The following is an 18,706-nucleotide window of genomic DNA, read 5'->3' on the forward strand; positions in this document are numbered from 1 at the left end:
AGCTTTGCTCGATTGCTGTCTGTTTATCTAGGATTACATTAGGAGCCCAAGACGCATCTGAAAACAGCCCATGGCAAGAACTAGGGTTTTTGCAAAGGGCTTCTGCAGCATCAGGTTTGCGGGAAGAGATACTCCAGTGTTTCCAACAAGTTGTTGGCTGGATGGCAGCCAGTTTGCTCAGTTCAAGTGCTGCAGAATTAACAATAGATGTGCAAGAAGGGGAAGATATAAAGATGTAAAAATAGCTCCTTTTTGTTAAAAAAAAAAAAAAAAAAAGGCAGCTGTATTTAGATGCACAAGTTTTAGGCATGCAAATACTCAAGACAAGTACTGCAACAAGTCTTGATTAGATAATCTTGTTAATTTTAAAAAATATAATGTATTTACCTTAAGCAAAAAGAAATCAAATGCAGAAGGGTGAATTTGGCCTGGGTGAAGGGCCCTTGTAAGGGGAAAACTACAGCAGAAGTTAGTCTGACAATGATCTGCCCCACTGTTCATGAAATAGTTATTTTAAAAAACAAATTACCACCAAATCTGGTATAACAGCTCTTTATTTCAGTGTCTACAACACAGAGAGGGCTTGCATTTTGAAACCAGAACCATGCAAAGCACCTATACATCAAGAACAAGATACTGAACGAGTGCCTCTCTCCTGCTACATGTGGAAAATTTGGGCAGGAAGACTCAGTTTTCCTGTGTGTTCTGCTCTACCCTTCCACAAATCAACCAGCTGCGAGGGGTGATAATTAACCTTCATTCCAAATCAAGTAAGTTGCCACTGAACAATATTCCACGCTGCCCTAAGCTGCTCAAATATGCTTCCGTAAACTTCATCGACAACCCAGTCCTGCTCTCGGTTTACAAGGACAAAGTCCCAAACATCTCCAGCTACAGGAACAAACTTTAATCAGAGGTACTGAATTAATGGAGAGCAGAATTTGGCTCAAAGGATGAGCATCTCCTCATACAGAAGCCCAGAAAAGGCCCTTATTAATGTCCCAGACAGATGGATGTAGAGACCACCCTAGGCTCAGAGAATTGTCATGTGCACAGAGGACAACTAGACATCCTGAACTATTAAAAAACAGTGGTATAGAAAAATAAAAGGCATAAAATACTGAACCAAAAAGGTTCCAAATAAGGCATCAGCAGGTCCCGACTGGATGCGCTCCCATTATGTGCATCACCCACCCAGCCAGGGGGGTTAGGAACAACGTATTAGGATTGTATTTCTGACCTCAGTCACTAAGCACTATGAGCAACCAGAAGGGTTCAAGTTCTGTTCAAAAAAAGAAAAAAAACCACCTAAAAACACAAATCAAGGAGTATTCTTTTTGGTAAGTATTTCTTACAAAATAAAATAAAAATGTTAAAGCAATTTGTTTAAATGATTCTTTAAAAAAAGACAACATTCCTGTAAAGTAAAAAATATATATATATAGAAATAGGATATAACATTTTTTTTCAGTTTTTAAAAAAAGACATTCAGTATCACATCAGCGGATTCTGATCAACTTCCCATCTGTCTTCTATGATAACCGCTGCTTGTTAAGGCAAAACATCAGGTTGGCACCGTTACAACAGCTGAAATCAAACTGGCCGAAGGCGAAACAGAGCAGGCAGCACACTGCCATCAGCGAGGCTGCTTCTCCCGCACGCTGACTGAGCCGTCCTCCATGCCGAAGTACACCACCTCTGCCATGTCGATGAAGAGCCCTGTCTCCACCACACCTGGGGAACAAGAGTTCACGTGCCGGTTAATACCAGAGCCACCCCATTGCTCAAATCCTCTGCTCTGACCATGTTTTTGTTTGTTAAAAGGCACCAATGTCTCCATCAGAGGTTTGGAGAGAGGTGTCCAGCCTGGGTGATGTTGCATCAGCTGCACAGAGAGCCTCCAGGAAGTCTTCTCCATCTGGCCACCCAAAGAGAAAGCTCTCTCCAGGGTGAGAAACAGCTCTGAAAGCTCCCCCGACATTCACACCACCCCAGCCACCACCATTACACTAACACAATCACAAGCGTGGCATTTTCAGCCATGACCCACAGGAACGAGAGGAAACCACACGCAGCCACAGGCTTAGTCACTTTGCCTTTAAGCACATCTGAAAAAACTATCCTGTTAGAGAACAGCTGGATAACACTTGTTCAAATGTTAAGACACAGCAGATTTGATGCTATCTCTGCAATTTGTAGCTTGTTTGCAAATGTACTTTTGGTTGCATTTAATTATGGGGTGCTCCTAATTTCATAGTGATCACTGAGCCACAGCCAGAGGCCAGAAAGGTAGAAAGAAATGGAGGACAAGGGCTACCACAAGCCACAGCCCTACAGTCCCACTGTATTTAGGCTTTAACAGTTCTGCTCATCCACTTCTGGGTAGGGAAGATACTCTTCTCCCCTTAGCAGGTCTGTTTCTGAGCAGCAAATAGTGCTGAGACCATCTCCACACCAACATGATGGAATGGGCCCCATCATTAACCATTCATCTCTCAACCAAAGGAGATGCAAGGAAGAAGTCCTTGCAGAGAGGCTATTTTGTTTGCAAACAGTGTGACCGGCCACTGTTTCTCTCTTGCACAGAAACAGCTCTAATGATATGGACATTTGTATGGCAACGGGCAGCAACCACGTTAGGATACAGAGCACTGCCCCAGGGACAGCCCAGACCAGCTGTGGTCACTGGTTCATTTAGAACTGCTCCTGCTGAAGATCCAAACCTGCCATCTACTGCTGACTGCAAGCAAGTGCCAAATATTACTCAGACAACAAAGCCACCGGGATAAGCCAAGGCAGAGATAGCATCCTAGCAGTATGCTCCTAGAGCAAGAAAAAGAGAAAATGGATATATTGTCAGTAAATCAGCCTTATAAGCAGCATTGAGGGAAGCAAAGGCACTGAACAGAAGCAACTAGAAGTTTCTAGTGACTCTTCACTCAGCCTATACTCATGGCCTCTGCCTGCTCTTGTGTTTTAATTGTGATGCCAGGACAGTATACTGCTGCTTTGCGGGGACGTTGAAGTTTGTGCAACTGGATCCCATCCTGCTCCTGCGTTCTCTGACAATGCACAGACAGCAAAGGCAGTTGTGTTACGGACTTCAGGGGCAGGCAGGCATCTGGGATAAACTCAAAGATAAAAGATACAACAATACATATTCAAAAGCTGACCAGATTCAAGAGCAGTCTTTGCCAAGATAACCAGACAAGATATCCAGATGTGGCTGATCCAGTCTATCTGCTGCTTCCCTGAAGTCCAGCAAGTGCCACTGGCCCTGGGCAGACTGGGATCACCCAGGAGCAGCTCTGGCCTGGGGAGCAGGTCTCATGCAAGGCAGGAGTTCTGCAGAGAGGCTGTTTCATTTGCTAACAGTGGTATCAGCCACTGCTTCTCTCCTGTACAGCAATAGCTACAGCAATAGCTGTGCCCTCACAGCAAGGTGAGACTGCAGGACCACACAACAGTAGAGGGATGCAGAGCTGTACACAGCTTCTGGAAAATACTGTAGCCCACTGCAAACCCTTGCTCCAGAGTCCACCAGTGTTTCCACTAAAAGCCCCTCTCTAACTGGGCACAAGGAGAATAAGGAAGAGCACAGGATTGGCGTGCCTGATGGAAAACAGTGTCAAGAAGTCAACCTGGTGTCACCCCAGGTTTTCACCACCATACAGGAATGCCACTTGGGTACAGTTGTACTAATTCAGCTGATAGATCCCTGAAGAAGAAACAAATGTAGGGACCCTTAAGAGGGGCAGTAAACATACACACACACACACACACACACATTTCCTCCTATCCACAGGACACCTCCCACAGTCAGGTTTATCTACCATGGAACAAGTCTTAGCCAGCTTTTGGTTTTAGTTTTTTTTGGGGGGTTTTTTTTTTTGGTTTTGGTTTTTTTGTTGGTTTGGGTTTTTTTATCACAGACATTACCTGGTATCATTTTTATAGCAGTGTTCACTTCACTCCATTCATGAACTTTATCAAACTTCCAGTCCAGGATGAAGTTCCCATTGTCTGTCACCACAGGGCCCTGGGAAGCAAACACATTTGTCAGTACTGTGAGCTCCTTGTCTACCAAGCACAGCCAGGGACTGTCACAGCCTTCACCTGGACCAGCCACCCCTGCTGCAATGGTTTAGAGAGAGTCATTATTCAAGTAAATCAGGGCAGTCCACAATAAGCCTGTAAATAAAACCATCACCCAAGGCAACTGCTTTTTCCTCATTCTCCTGCATACTGATAATCATGCAGAAGCTGGAAACAACAATGTAATTTTATCACTGCAACAGGGGATCCTTTTCACAAGAGTAAAGCTAGATTAATGTCCTAAAAAGGCTATTACAGGCAATTGAAGCAAAATAAGACACCCCCCCCCTCCGCTCCAGTGATAACAGTGTGCTGCTGGATGCCATAGGGAGGTTTTGGAGTTGAAGAATTGCTGGCCTTCAGCATCCCAGATGTGACCAGACTCAAGCCCAACAGAAGGAGCAATTATGTCCTTTCAACAGAGCAGAGACAGCTGGGGCCGAGGACAAGGTGTTTCCGTGGCACTGAGGAGGGTGTGCAACCACACATGCCAGGAGGGACCAGCATCCTCCAAGGACAAGGCTCGTGCTGGAGCAGCACCAATGTGCATTCCCTGAGCGAGGCTGGTCTCAGCTTCATAGAGAACGACTGGTTTGCTCTTCTCAGGCACCCAAATGTAGTCCCTAAAGCTTCTTGGGATTAGACACATTAAAAACACGTATTCAGCCTTCAGGCATTAACTCCAGCCACTGCTGCAGACAGCTCTCCTTTTCCCCTGCCATGCAAACGTGGGCTGGCAAAGCCCCACTGCCCAAGGCAGGGTAGGACAGTGGCAGCGAAGACAAAGTATCTCCAGCGTTAATTTAGTTGCTCTGGCTCTGTGTGGTACGGAGGAGCCTGGGATGGAGCACGAGCTGCCCACACAACTTGAGACCCTCTTGGGCCCCGCAGACTGCCCTCCAGCCCCCAAACATCCCCACAGAGCAGCAGGTCAGACCTGGGCTGGGCAATCCCTCCTTCTCCCTGCTCAGGGATGCTTGCTTTAGGAGACATAAACCAGAGAGGCTTTCCACAAGCAGCACCGACCCCTAAACACACAGTTTATTAATGGAAGTATAATTAGGGGGAATTACACAAGATGCCACTCGCGGGAGTGAAAGCCCAGATTTAATGAGGTGAAAGGCCAGACCTCAGGTCCTCTGTTTGCCCACATTCAAACGGCTCCTCCGGGGATGTGGGGCTGATCAGCAACACATACCGCTTTGCTAACAGCCATCCGCAGCTCTGCGGCGCCTCCGAAGTTTTTGGTCAGGGCTCTGGTGACGGGGACGTAAGCCATGGGGATGACTTCAATAGGAATTCCCTTCTTCCACTGCTCCCCGAGGCTCTTTGATTTTTTCCTGAGGACACAGTTTGAGGTGGGATTAGCATCAGACGTTGCATTGCTAAGACCATTAACATAACGCACTTATCACATTACCTCTTGCAAACCCCTCAGGCGAAGGCCCTGGAGGGCAAAGCGGTCAGTTCAGATGTGCACATACATAGGAAGAACCAGTTTAATGCACAACGCTCTATTCACTCATAAGCCCTGTTTTGACACGTTTTGGACAAGCAGGACATGAGTTGTTTTTTCCATAGCCCTGTGGCTGTATGTACAGACGGGTAAATTTATTCTGTGCTGACAATCACTGAGCTCAAAGAGCAGAGCAGCCATTTCCCCACAAGCTCTGCTGACTCCTAAGCAGGCCTGCTGAGTTGAAAATTAAGAAAAAAGAGCTAAATTGAATTGCTGAAGCACTGGGAGTCAGGCTCATTTCCACCTATTCCTGCTCACTTCCCTGACCCACTGGAAGGACAATAATGGCCTACCACAGGACCATCCAAATCCTCCTACGGGACACAGTTATAATGAATAGTAATAATTTTACCTGTAATCAGCAATAACAATGAAACATTTTGCATATCCTGCAACTATCTTCTCCTGCGTCAAGCAACCGCTGCAAGGAGGAAAAAAATAATAAAATCAGAAACCAGACTGTTCCTCAGCCTGCCTGATGGTCTGCAAGTCCAATCCCCTCCACCATCTTCTTGCTGGTTTTAGTGCTGCTGTTGGCCCATATCAGGGCTCTTTCCCCTGCCCCATCAGTTTATCCTCCTTGTCCCTTGCACACTCTCTCAGTCAGGAGTTATCTCCCACTGCAGGTGCACACACAGCCCTGCACAGAATCCCGTCAGCCTCTCCAGCCCATCCCTGAGACATCCGCAGGCAGAAAAGGATGCTTAGAGGCCACCATCACTAGCACCCCACACAGACAGATGGACAGCAAGGCTCACCCGCCACCTTTGATAAGATTGAGGTCAGTGTCCACTTCATCCGCTCCATCGATGGCGACATCGAGCTGTAGGAAGAGGAGAGACTTGGTGTGGAAACTTCTCCCACGCAGCATCCAGGCACTGCTCTTGGTGCAGCTCAGGAGGGTGTCAGGTTCCAAGCAGCCAGATGCCAGCCTGACCAGAGACGAGCATCTGGATCGGCCACCCAAGGATACCAGCCCCCACCAAACCACAGGCATATGAGAGCAAGAGAAAGAAAAACCAAAACCAATGTCTGGCCTGCAGGACACATCACTTTAGCCTCTAGTGTTGTCACTTAAGGACCAGCACACAAGCAAGGAGCTCCTAGGGAAAATCTCAGTGACACTTCAGCAACACAATATGGCTGCCTCAGGACAGCAAGTCTCAGCCTGGAAGAGATGCCAAACACCTGGAGGAAACACAACTCGTCAGGCTTGTCTAAAGGGACAAGCACCAAGACAAGACTAAGGCTTGATGGAAAAAAATAAACTAAGCTAGTTCTCGCTCACGTTGTGCAGCGTGGCTGCCTAAACTCAGCCTCAGGGGAGGATAAAGGGGCCTGACGCTTTATGAAAAAACAGGCTAAGGGAAGGTGGGGTGAGGTCTTGCCTCTACGGTCCCACTTACCTCTGGATGTCGGTCCAAGTCACTTAGTGTTAAGCCGTTCTGCAGGATCAGCTGACGGGCCTGTGCACCAAGAACACAGCAAACACCATTTACCGGCGGCATGAAAGGAACACAGACTTGGGGTGTCATTCCACCAGCTGTGGCAAGGATGGAATCCCCCTGGGAGAGCTCCACTGCCCCACCCTGAGCTAGCGGAGAGGCTGCAGCCAGCAGAGGGAACGCATGGCCAAGAAAAAAAATGATGCTTCCAGACCAGATTATTTTAATCAAAAGAAAACCCTGCTGCTGATTTGAACTAAAATGGTGCAACAGGACTCCTGGGTTCAGGTCTCTCCATACTAAATAGCAAAAGGTACCATCAGCTTGGTGGGAATCACTTGTATCTAAGCATTAGAGCAGACACGGGATTTTTGAGTCCTGTGCTGTTTCAGCTTGGACATCATTCTCCCTCGTACCCATCCAGCCCCTCTGATTTCCTTCAGCTGAAAAACAGGAGCAAGAAAATGAAATATTTACACCATAGCAATGTGGGACTACCAATGAACATATTTTTCATATTGGAAGTAAACAAACAAACAAAAAAATGCAAAAAAGAAAATCACAACTCATGGAGAAAGTGTGGAAAGCCACCTGAAACAGCCGTTTGGTGGCTCCAATCTACTTTTACAGAAGTGGCTGTGTATTTCCCTCTAGTGGCAATACAACACAGAGCACCCAAAGTCACCCTCCACTCAGTCTGTCAGTTTAAATAGGAGTTCAAGCTTAGAGAACCTTGAATTGGTTGAACTTTCTGTGTTACAAATCATCACCTGAGTAAGAGTCTCTCCTTGCATAGACTCTGCTCAAGTCTCAACTTCTACTGTGCTGTAGCTAGACCAAGAAACCCTACTGCTATAGCCCCGATCAATGATTCCCCTGAATTTTACCCACTAACACTAACAACATGTCTCAGTTGCATGTATTGGCATCCCAGAAACATTAAAAAGAGTTAGCAGGTGGTAATCCTGGCAATGAGATATGACTTTAATCTTTTATTGTGGCATTTCATAGCATGCAGTTTTAACATCCATGGGCTGTGGGCTCTTGATCTGTGCACTGAGACTGCCCTAAGGACTCACAAAATAAAAAGAGTAAAAATCAGTGGGTTTACAGTCATTACATGGTGTCCACATAAAGAAATTTCTGGGATCTGGGAACTGAAAGCATTGAAAAACACTGTGCTGCACATGCAGGCCAGATCCTGAACAGGCTTAGAGTCAGCAGTGTGGAAACGAGGTGGCCCTCTTCAGGCTCTTTGCTTGCAAGGCGATGGGAGCAGACCAGCAGGAATCAAGAGCAGAGCTCCCACAAATGGGGGGAAAGTGGCAGTAAGTGCGCAGCACTTGCCAAGAACGGTCTCACTCTGTGCTCTCAGCACATGTCCAGGTGAAAAGAAGAAACAACGCAAAAGCCAAGGGAGAGATACTTACCCCGGCTCTAGCTTTACTGATGGTGATGGAATAACTCAACCTGACAACAGGGAAGGGAGGAGAATAAAAGCCCACTGAAACCAATTCTTCCTTGCCAGTGACCTGAGGCAGCCATTTACACCTGTACGTAGCAAAAATAAGATGCCATTTTGCTGACCTGGGGATGCTTCACTTGGAATTGGTTGAGGTCTAAGAGACTGCAAAAGATACAAGGCAGCCCCATGTCTGGGAGATTTGGGCTCCTGCAGGTGTATGATCTGTGTCTTCCCTTTAACAGCAACCTTTTTGTTTTACTGGTAAGAAACTCTGTAGTGTTACACAAACTATCCCAACATTTCAAGGCAGGACAGGCTCCAGCCCACTATGAGAGTTTTATCAATATTTTCTCTAAGACCTAATGACTAAACTCAGAGCACTTTTCCTAAGTTCAAATGGGACTTGGTATCTCAGGATGAGGATCATTTTAGACAGACCAAAGACAAGACTCTCATCACAGTCTATATGCAGCAGAAGTACTGATATAGGTTAAAAAAAAATAATAAGTCTAGTTTTTACTTTTTTCCCTTTGCAGAAGTTTGTATTATATCCCAGTTGGCCACTGGTTGTTTGCAACAACTGGGAAAAGAGTGTCCCATCGCCTCACACTTAAAGAACATCTGCAGGGTAGGAGGATGTTAAGTTTTCATAAGATTTCAGGATAATTCAGGGTGGTCTCTGTCCAACCTCCAGGTCAAAGCAGAGTCAGCTACAGATCGCTCAGGTCTTTACCCCACTCAGGACTTGAAAACCCCGGACGGACTCTGCACAGCCTGCCTCACTGATTGAAAAAGTTGTGACAAAAGTACAATCCCAAGGTCCACACCAGGACCGTGAGGACACATGCCCAATTCCTAGACTGGGGCGTTGCCACCCAGCCTTAAAAACCCCATGGGCAGTCCCCATCATGTCACTTCTCCCTGCCCAAAGGGGACAAGGTGACAACTGCTCCTCTGAGGGGCATTCCCACCTCAGAAAATAGAGGCAGGGAGACCAAAGCCAGTTGCCTGAAGGCATGGAAGCATGGAAGCTCAAAAGCTTCCCCAGCAACTCTGTTTCACCACCAAGCCATGTTCTCCCTCTCCCTGCAAACCTCTCAACAGCTAGCTTGGTGTGAACCAATCCCTGCAAAAGCTGTGCAGCAAAGGAAAGATTAAGCTGATTTCTCTTCTGCAATTTCTTGTAAAAGCCAGTTGATGCATTTCAAGGTCCTCTGAAAACACATAAGCTTGCTATTATTTGCTTGCAGCATGTTTTTTTACAGCTTAAGGGTTTGATACAGAATCAAAAGAGAGTGTCTCCAATGAGTTTTGCATTATGAGTCTGGTTCACCACTGTCAACAGTGTTTTTCTGAAAGTGGGATCCAGAGCAAGCCACACATCAACACGGACACAACCAGCGTTACCACACTGGTTCAAAACACGCCTCCTAGCACTACGGGATCCCTGCAGCCCGCATCAGGGTAACACAGCATCATCACCACCGGCTTCATGAGGTCCATTGGCAGGCTGCGCCTCGGCTGCTCTCACCGGTGCTTTCAGTTAACTCACACCCACAGTGAGCCAGTCCAGAGAGCGGCGCGGTTGCCTCCTGCAGCCAAAGGGAAGATCCCCTGCGTGAGTGTTTGGACTAGCAGAAAGCAAAGGAGGAATGTGCTTACCTGAAAAGATGTAGGGATGCAGACAATTGTTAGGTTCTCCTGTCTAACCCGCTCAGCTGTAGGAAAAAAAGCAGAAGCCTCAGTTTGTTCATTGCAGAAGGGAAAAAACACATCAACTTTCACTTTAAGAAATCTCAGTTCAGAGCAGCCCCTTTGAATCACTGCAATTACTTGCTTGGCTTGCAAATAACTCAGTCACGCTCAAACGCAAACAGGTGCCACCCTGCATAGGCTCAGTTTCTACAGTCAGAAATGTTTAAACACCCACCCTGGCTCAGCCCAAGACACCACGAGCCATTAACCTTTGTGTCTCCAGCAGCAGAGGAGCCTCGTCAGCAAATAGTCACCTAGGAAATTAGCTCCACTCCCCTCTCTCACTCCATTAGACAGGTTTTGCTTGTAAACAGAAAGCTTCAGCAGCTGTCTGAAAGGTTTTCTGGCTTGTTGCCTTAGGGACATCACATTAATTTATTATAGAACATTTAAATATATGGCAGGGAAAGGACTAATAAAATACGGTATTCCATTAAATGGAAGGAAATATTTCCTCCCCTGGGTTAACCTCAAATGACTAAAATCTATTACTAAGATATCATTATGGACAAAATGTTATTTTAATAATTACAATACTTAGGCATAAGCCAACAGTCCAAGAGTCAGCAATAGCTCTTGCACCAGAGCAAGCACATAGGCTACATGCTTCAAGGAAACCCACATCCCAGTGCTAATGCATTCAGTAGACATGAAAAGTCAGACTTTGCAGCCTGGAACAGGCAATGCACTCTAAATACTGTACCTATTTATTTAGAGACTGATTCTGTCTTACAGTCAGGAGTGGCTGCAATACTGAGCCAAACCCAGAAAGCTGACCCGCAGCTCCCAAGCCAGCTCCCAGACAAGTAAGTGTATTGCACACAGCATTGGGTGAGGCGGGTGCCAAGATGCAGGCACAGCACCATCTCTGCCATTCCCCTGGGAAGCAAAGCACTGCGCCGTGCCCAGACCTCAGCCCTGCTCGACCCTGTTGGGCTGGGGGACGGCTCTGCCCTAGGGAGCTGGAAGTCACAAGGGGACTTCCCAGCCTCACAGAGCTACCCAGGTAGGACACACCGAACTCTGCTTCCAAATGAATGTCCTGCTCTGTGTTCAACCATGAACAACAGCCTGATGCTGCACTCCCGACCCGTCACATATGGCTGCTCCGTTTTGCATCCAAGGACAGCAAAGCAGGACAACGTACACTACCTCCACAAGCAGATCTGTCCTAGGGCCAAAAGCGCCCTGCAAAGGAAATTTTAAACCTCTGCACCCTCTGTAATGAGGCATGAGGATAATTACTCTCACATTCACTTTGCAAAAATGCCTTTACCGCACTGAATATTTTGCTGAAATTTTCTGAATCACACCTTGCATAAACTTGCACCTGGGGCAAGCAGATAAACCTAGCCGTAGGGTATATTAAAAAATGCAGCAGGATTTCACATTCCTCATTTTCATTACACTTCAGCAGGACCGGACCCTCAATGTGAATAATGTGGATGCGAGCAAGCAGGTTCAGCCGCGTACAAATGGGTTAACGGAAGCAGAGCAGCTGTGTGGCCCAAAGCCACAAAGCAAGTCAGGACTAGGAGGAGCTGGAACAAAACAGAGGGGGTTAGATCCAGTTTGTGGTGAGTGCCAGTAAAGCACTTTGCCCGCCTGTATGGGGAGAACAGGTGGCAAATCATTACCTCCTCAGGACTCTCTATGCAATAAATTTGGAGTATAAGACCCAGTTTTAACCTTCAGCTTCAAGGCAGACACAGCAGTCGGTGAACAGACCCGACGCATTAGCTCTAAGTCAGCATTCAGATGATTTAGCATGTTTTTCAAGTAGTTGGGGCAGCCAGACAAGGGTACTTTCTGCGGTGAGAGGAACACGAAGGGGAGCATCCTACCTAATCGATGCACCGCGTGGACAATTGTAGAACCACTTCCAATCCCAAGAACTTGATTGTTCTGCAAATCAAAGAGAGACAGAGGAGATCTGTTACTGGGGGCTCGTCACAAGGTCTGTCTGCTTTTCCTGGTAGACTCAACCTTATAAACACATGCAAGAGGAACCTTGCCCAGAGATGCATTGCCCACACACAACGTCTTAGCACGCTGCAGGCAAGGAAGGGAACACACCGTACCAGAGAGGGCACGACCACTGTCTGTAGCTAAGGGATTTTAAGCAATTGGCCTTCACCTTAAAGGACACGTGCTTGCTAAATTCCACCACGGTCTGAATCTCAGGGTGTTCAATGCACACTCACTGCTAGTTGCTGGCACACCATGCACCCTCTCCTGCCAGAAAGCTGGGAGTTTCAGACAATACCACAGAGGAAGAAGCTGAAACAACCTCAAGATAACATCTCCCAAGGAAGCCGCACACTAAAAGCATGGGTTTGCTGCCAACGGTATTGTTAGTAAACAGTATGGATGCACCGGCGGCCAAAGCAAAGAGCACAGCAGCAGCTCCTACAGTATAATAAAATCTGCTCTCCAAAACAGAGTATACAACTGCCTATGAGAGTCCAGCAAGGCGCCTGAAAGACGGGTGAGCCTGACAGCGTATGCTGAAGAGGATCACACTTTAACCACAGCTTAGCCCTGGACTTTCTCTGTTTATGGTCTGGTTTAAGAAGGATTGCTACCACCTCATCCATAACAGAGATACACTTCTAAAAGGCGCTGCAGGCTGAGGGTAGATGGATGCAATTGTGTTATCTCCACGAGAGAACGCTCTGTGATGTAAGTCTCTGTTTATTATCAGCTCAATCGCCCACCCACTGAGAGCTACCTGCAGCCTCTTGCACACTTCCAGTTCTCAACCTACTTCCCCTTCTTTGGATGGGATCCAAAGCTTAAATTGACTTAAGGGGGCCCAATATCACTACAGAGACTTCAGATGAGCAAGACTTCAAACCAGCCAGAGACGCAGGCACAGAGCTGTTGTATGTTATCTCTTGGACATTAGACAGGTCTGGAGCTCTTTCTCCATTTGTAGCAAATCCAGAGTTCAGCAGGTGTGGAAAAAGCCACACCTACAGCATTTCAACCAGCTCAAGTCTTACTGGCACGCAAGCTTGCGTGAAAAGGTGGAGCTCAAGGCAGGTCACATTCCCCTAGGATTAATGATTTCCCTTGCTTAAAAAGCTTCAAAAAACTAAAAGCTCTCCAAAATCCAGCACACAACCAAAGGCTCGGTTTATATCCCAGCCCGCACTAATCACCGTGACTCTGCAAAAGATGGGGAAAGCAACAGATCACAGCTGCACGCCTGCAACGTTGCCAGCAGAAACCCAATAGCTCCCGAGGTTCCTCAGTTTCTCCTGCCCAGCAGGCAGAGCCAAGCGCGGCTGGCCAAGGAAGGGGCAAGCAAAGCTATGCGGAGGCTGGCAGGACACGGGCAGTACCGGTGTTCCCAAGAGACTTGTTTCGACCCAGGAAGAAGCAGTTTCTTCTCTTTGCCCTTGTTTCTATAGGGCGGGACAGCTTCTTGGAGCAGCTGGACGCCCTAAAGGGATGGGGAAAGCCTCAGCATCAGCCACTCCATTGTAGTGAAGTGGGAAGAGCTCACAAGGATCCCAGCCCACAGCTGACAATAAACTTGAAGGTGTTTATCAGCAAGGAGGGGTGAAGCACCCCCCCTTAGGTGGTGGTAAGACTTTGGGCTAAGTGGTTTTCCCAGAAAAACAGTTTAAGCCAGTATAAGCTGGTGCTGCCGCAACCCCTGCCTTACCGCAGCTCCCACCTCTCCCTCCTCAGCTCCCTCCCCACCCAGACCAGGGGCAAAAGCAGCCAAAAAACAGGGGCAGGGCAAATGTTGGCGAGAAGCAGAGCACAAGGTCAGTGTGCAAGGGGCAGGTCCAGCTCACAGCACCAAGGAGCAGCACCCCATGCAGAAAAATGACATTTCAGGTTGTATACTAAAGCCCCAGCAAACAAAACCAAGACACCGAGCCACAGCACATTGAGGACCCACGTATGGACTCCACAAGGGGAGTCAGCAGGGATCACAGCATTTTCTCAGTTAACCCAAGGGCCTAAAGACGCTGCCAAACATTACAGATTCTGACAAGGCAACGCACATCGAGTGGGTATCAGCAGCACCACATGGGCTGGCCGGTCCAACGTAAGTTTCTAAGACTAGGATTTATATGAACAAAGAGCAGGAGATAAACACAGTGCAAAGCCCAAAGTTTCCTCTAATTAATGCTCAGCCCTCTGGGGCAGCAGGACCTACAGCTCTCACCTATCTTTCCATTTCTAATGGAGACGCTAGCAGGGCCTGCCTTCAGAGGTGTTGTATAAACGCAAAGCCAGCTCTCCCCAAGCAGCTTACAGCTCTAAAGCCCTGAGCCCCGTGCCAGCCCCACTCCTCCGAGCCGTCAGCACCACAGGTTCTGAGGTTGGTCATCTTTGTGTCTGCTCCAGTACCGGGGAACTCTGCTCCTACAGCTGCCTGGGGACAAGTGCTGTGGGTAAACACACCAATCTGGCTTTAATTAAAAAAAAAACCAAACCCAAAGAGAAAAAAGTTCTTCTCTCCTAATCCCCCCACCCACAGGTTTTATATCTGGTGCAGGCAGTGCGAGGAGCTGCTGTGCTGGCACAGACAGGGATGGGTGTGAAGGAGGATTCCGAGCGAGGGGCCTGATCTAGTACCGGTACCAAGCCCCTGGTGCCACAGATTTATGGCACAGTTAAGTGGGAGAGATTTGTCCAGCCTAACTGAACCCTGAAGTCAGTGGTGTCTCCCACGCGTCCCTGCGTGCAAGGAAGGAAGTCTGCAGCTTTGCTTTCAAAGATTACCTTGCTCCCTTCATTAACAGTGAAGTTCTAACAGTCACACACAAAATTATCAGTTGCAAACAGCAGCTGCACCCTGACAGTGCAAACTGAAGGGGAGGCAGTTTTTCTCTGACAGCCGAGACCATCTAACTCCTTGGCAGTGACTCTAACCTGTTCCTCCATCATCGCCTCAAACCAATCTGCACAGCAAGAATTCCAGTATTACCCCAGCCGCTGACTGTTTTATTTAATCAGTGTCGCTAGCTGGGCACTGAACTTTAATCAGCTGGGACACAGCCAGAAACATTGTCCTAAGTTTGCTTGACCATAAAACAGCACAAAGGCCAGCTATTTCACTAGGAAAAGTCCAAAATTAAGAGTCATGTTTTAGCCCAAATCAAAGGCAGACCCAGCTCACGACAACCGACAGCAGCGGTCGTGCCTTGGCTCCACACCTTGCGACACAAAGTTCTTCCTCCTGCAATCCCTCAATGTGCAACTTTAGAGCTTGCTTTGTGCAAGAAATGGGGTTTTATGCAACTGCCAGTCCATTCCCCAGACTCCCCCACCCCACGGACAGCTTTTGAGCGCAGTGGCCTGGCAGGGGGTAGGTCTCAGGCAGCAGGCGGGTGTGTTCTATGCAGGTAAGTACAGACTGCTCAGGGGAAGGAGAGGCTGCAAAACAAGTGAAACATTCATGGGACACCAGGGAAGCCACCGGCAACTGAACCTCAAAACCCCAACCCTGTGGGGGGGAGCAGGAAGGAAAAGGGAATTTCCTCCCCCCACCACCAAGTGCTAACATCAACCTCTTTGGCAGCGACTCTACGCCCGTTTCATCACGGCTGTTGCAAAAGGACTTGCACAGCAAACATTGTGATAAACCCCTGCGTGACTTTAACCGTTGATCTTCCAAGTATTCACAATCAGCCTGTGCCAAACCTAAAGCAGCTCCAGTCCTATTTGACCTTCAAGGGGTTGACGAAAGCCCTTTGCTGCACTTCCCTCCCTGCAGCGGACAGGACATGACCCTCTGGTTAGGAGCTGTTGCTCCTTGCTCCGGTGCTCGGGCAGGGAGTGCAGCGGCAGAGCACCTCGGACTCGGAGAAAGGAGCAGGACACAGCGTTAGCCTGAATTCCCACCGCAGCCCAGCTTGCAGGAGGGTGCATGCTGAAAGTTTGGAGGTGCAAGACCTTCCCCTGAACTCGGGGAGCACTGTGCTGAGCCGGGCAAGGCACCGAGCTGCTGCCCGGCAGGAGCACAGAGACAGGAGGGGACAAGTAGTTTTCTGCCTTCTCTCCAGCCTAAAGGAGCACAGTCCAAATCAAAGGAGAAGGAGGAAGAGGATCAGCGGGGCCCGTCCATTCATCCCAGGGTCCCATCTTGCACCCCAGGACCGTCCATGCTGTGCAGAGAGCGAGGGGTCCCTGCACCCCAGGGCTGCTCCATGCACTGGAGGAGTCCGTGCAACCCAGAGCCCGTCCGTGCACTGGGAGGCTCTGGGCACCCCACGGCTACTCTGTGCACTGGGGGGGGTGCCCTGCACCCCAGCGCTGCTCCATGCACCTCGGGGTCCGTCCCCGCACCCCGCGGCCACTCCATGCACTGAGGGGTCCCTGCACGCCGGAGCCCCTCCATGCCCTGGGAGGCTCTGTACACTCCGTGGCTACTCTGTGCATTGAGGGGGTCCGTGCCCCCCATGGTCACTCCGTGTACTGTGGGGGTCCGTGCACCCCGGATCCCCGCCGCGCACTGGGAGGCTCCATGCACCCCGTGGCCGCTCCGCGCACCGGGGGCTCCGCGCCCCGAGCAGGGCTGGGCTCCGGGCCGTCTCACCTGGACGTGCTTGTCCACGGCGGCGCAGGCGGCCAGCTTCTTGGCCTCCTCTGCCATGGTGCCGCCGAGCCGCCCGCGGGCGAAGGCGCGCCTCCCCGCCGCCGGCCGCGCTCTGACCCTCCCCGGCGGCCGGGCAGCCAGGGGCGTGCTGCGGAGCGGGCCGGGCCGGCCGAGGAGCCGCATGCCGCCGCGGCCCGCCCCCGGGGGGCTCTCCCGCACGGGCTGGAGGCCTGGGCCGAGCCGGTTCCCTTCCTCCTCCTTCTCCTCCTCCTCCTCCTTCTCCTCCTCCTCCGGCAGGCTGGGACTTGTAGTGCTGCCAGCCGCGAACTACAGCTCCCACAATGCACGGCCCGGCTCGGCAGCGCTGGGGGTGCCCGCTGCGCCCGCCCGACCCGCAGCCCCGAAACCACTTGTTTTATCGATGTATAGACATGTGTGTATGGGGTTTTCCAGGGATGCAGGGGTTGAGGCTTTCCCGTAAAGTGCAGAGGAATGGGAAATGCTGCACCTGGAAGCGCTGGGGGAGGAGAGCGGGTGGCGGGGGGAGCCCCCGCACGGCGCCAGGCGACGCAGCGAGCTCAGGGGGCTACTGGAACTCTGCCCGGCCTGCCAGAAGCGTCAAGAATGAACGTTTCTCGGACTTTTACTCAAAATTCGTAGCACGACCTCGCTGGAAGGCTCTTCTGTACGGCAGGGGGTGAAGGACTGGTGAGCCAGGACCTGCCCCATCTGGGAGCGATGGTGTCGCAGGACTCACCAGTAGTACCTTGGATGTGGCAAAACACGCTGCTCCTCAGACCGTCACCAACCAGCGCTCGCTCGTCCTTACCCCACCCTGCAGGAGGGTCAGGATAAAACCCTCTGGAAGTGTTTCTGTCAGGGAGCACGCACAGCCTTTTTTTTTTTTTTCCCCCGCTCTGTCCTGGGTTGGCCTCTGCTGAAACTGTTTGTGAAAAATACTAAGAGAGGCAGATCAACCTCCAGGTACCTCTGCACCTGGGGGCCACGTTAGGACCATGCACAGGCATCTCGGTTTCTCTCCAGGCTGCAGTCCCACCAAGATGGATGAGAATTGCAAGTACTTACGGCTCACTACACACTCCAAGGCCACACCACAATGCACAGAGAATAATCTCTTTATTATTATTATTTGCACAACAGAAAAGCTGCAGTTGGCTTTTTTTTTTTTTTTTAATTCGGTGCGTGACTGACTTGTTCTGTTGCCAACCTCTGCAATTCTACTGTGATTTTTAAGGGTTAGAAACGTTTCCCTTTGTTTTCCCAGGGCCGGCACAGCAGCCTTTGAACAATGGGCTGGTATTTCAACAAAGCCTCCGTTCTCACCACCCAGGCTTATCTCATCGCGGTAAGGCCTTACCTTTCTGTACAGAGCAGGTGACTTGCTGTTAAGAGCAGCACGTGATTGCTGTGCAGTCGTTAGGTGTTTTCTGCTAGCTGGCAACGATCTTTCCTGCAAGTTACACGTTTCAGAGTGTAAATACGCACATCTCATGGGATATATGTACTCCAGAAAGAATCAGACCTTAAGTACTGTGTTCTTCCACCATACACTAATGGTACAACTGAAGGAGCAGCTGACTGGGTTTGGGGTTACTCCTTTCAGTACCCTAAATGTTTGCCTGCTGCCTGAAATGAAAACCAGTGATGAGGGTTTTACGCTGATTCAGGAATCCCATCCTTACATGTGGGCATCTCTGTAATCCCACCAGAGCGGGAGAAGCTAAGTATGGATGGGGCAATAAACCTGTTTGTATCCTCACAGCAACAGCTGATGGCTTTGGCTTGAAAGACATTGTGCAGTGCACGTGCCTGGAGGAACACAGGCATTTGATGGATGATTCAAG

The 18,706-nt window shown here is 49.4% G+C and overlaps 1 protein-coding gene across 1 annotated transcript; it reads right to left on the bottom strand.

Moving 5' to 3' along the window:
• Window positions 1-537: 537 nt before the first annotated feature.
• On the bottom strand, window positions 538-17,024 carry RPIA (ribose 5-phosphate isomerase A). Its single transcript, XM_074147907.1, has 9 exons — window positions 16,842-17,024; window positions 12,124-12,184; window positions 10,187-10,242; window positions 7,021-7,080; window positions 6,373-6,437; window positions 5,967-6,035; window positions 5,294-5,435; window positions 3,940-4,039; window positions 538-1,734 (listed from the first exon to the last, which is right to left on the bottom strand). The coding sequence occupies exons 1-9, from the start codon at window positions 17,022-17,024 to the stop codon at window positions 1,637-1,639; spliced, it is 834 nt and encodes a 277-aa protein (XP_074004008.1). The 3' UTR covers window positions 538-1,636.
• Window positions 17,025-18,706: the final 1,682 nt, after the last annotated feature.

This window comes from Numenius arquata, chromosome 5 (assembly GCF_964106895.1).
Source record: "Numenius arquata chromosome 5, bNumArq3.hap1.1, whole genome shotgun sequence".
NCBI lineage: Eukaryota > Metazoa > Chordata > Aves > Charadriiformes > Scolopacidae > Numenius > Numenius arquata.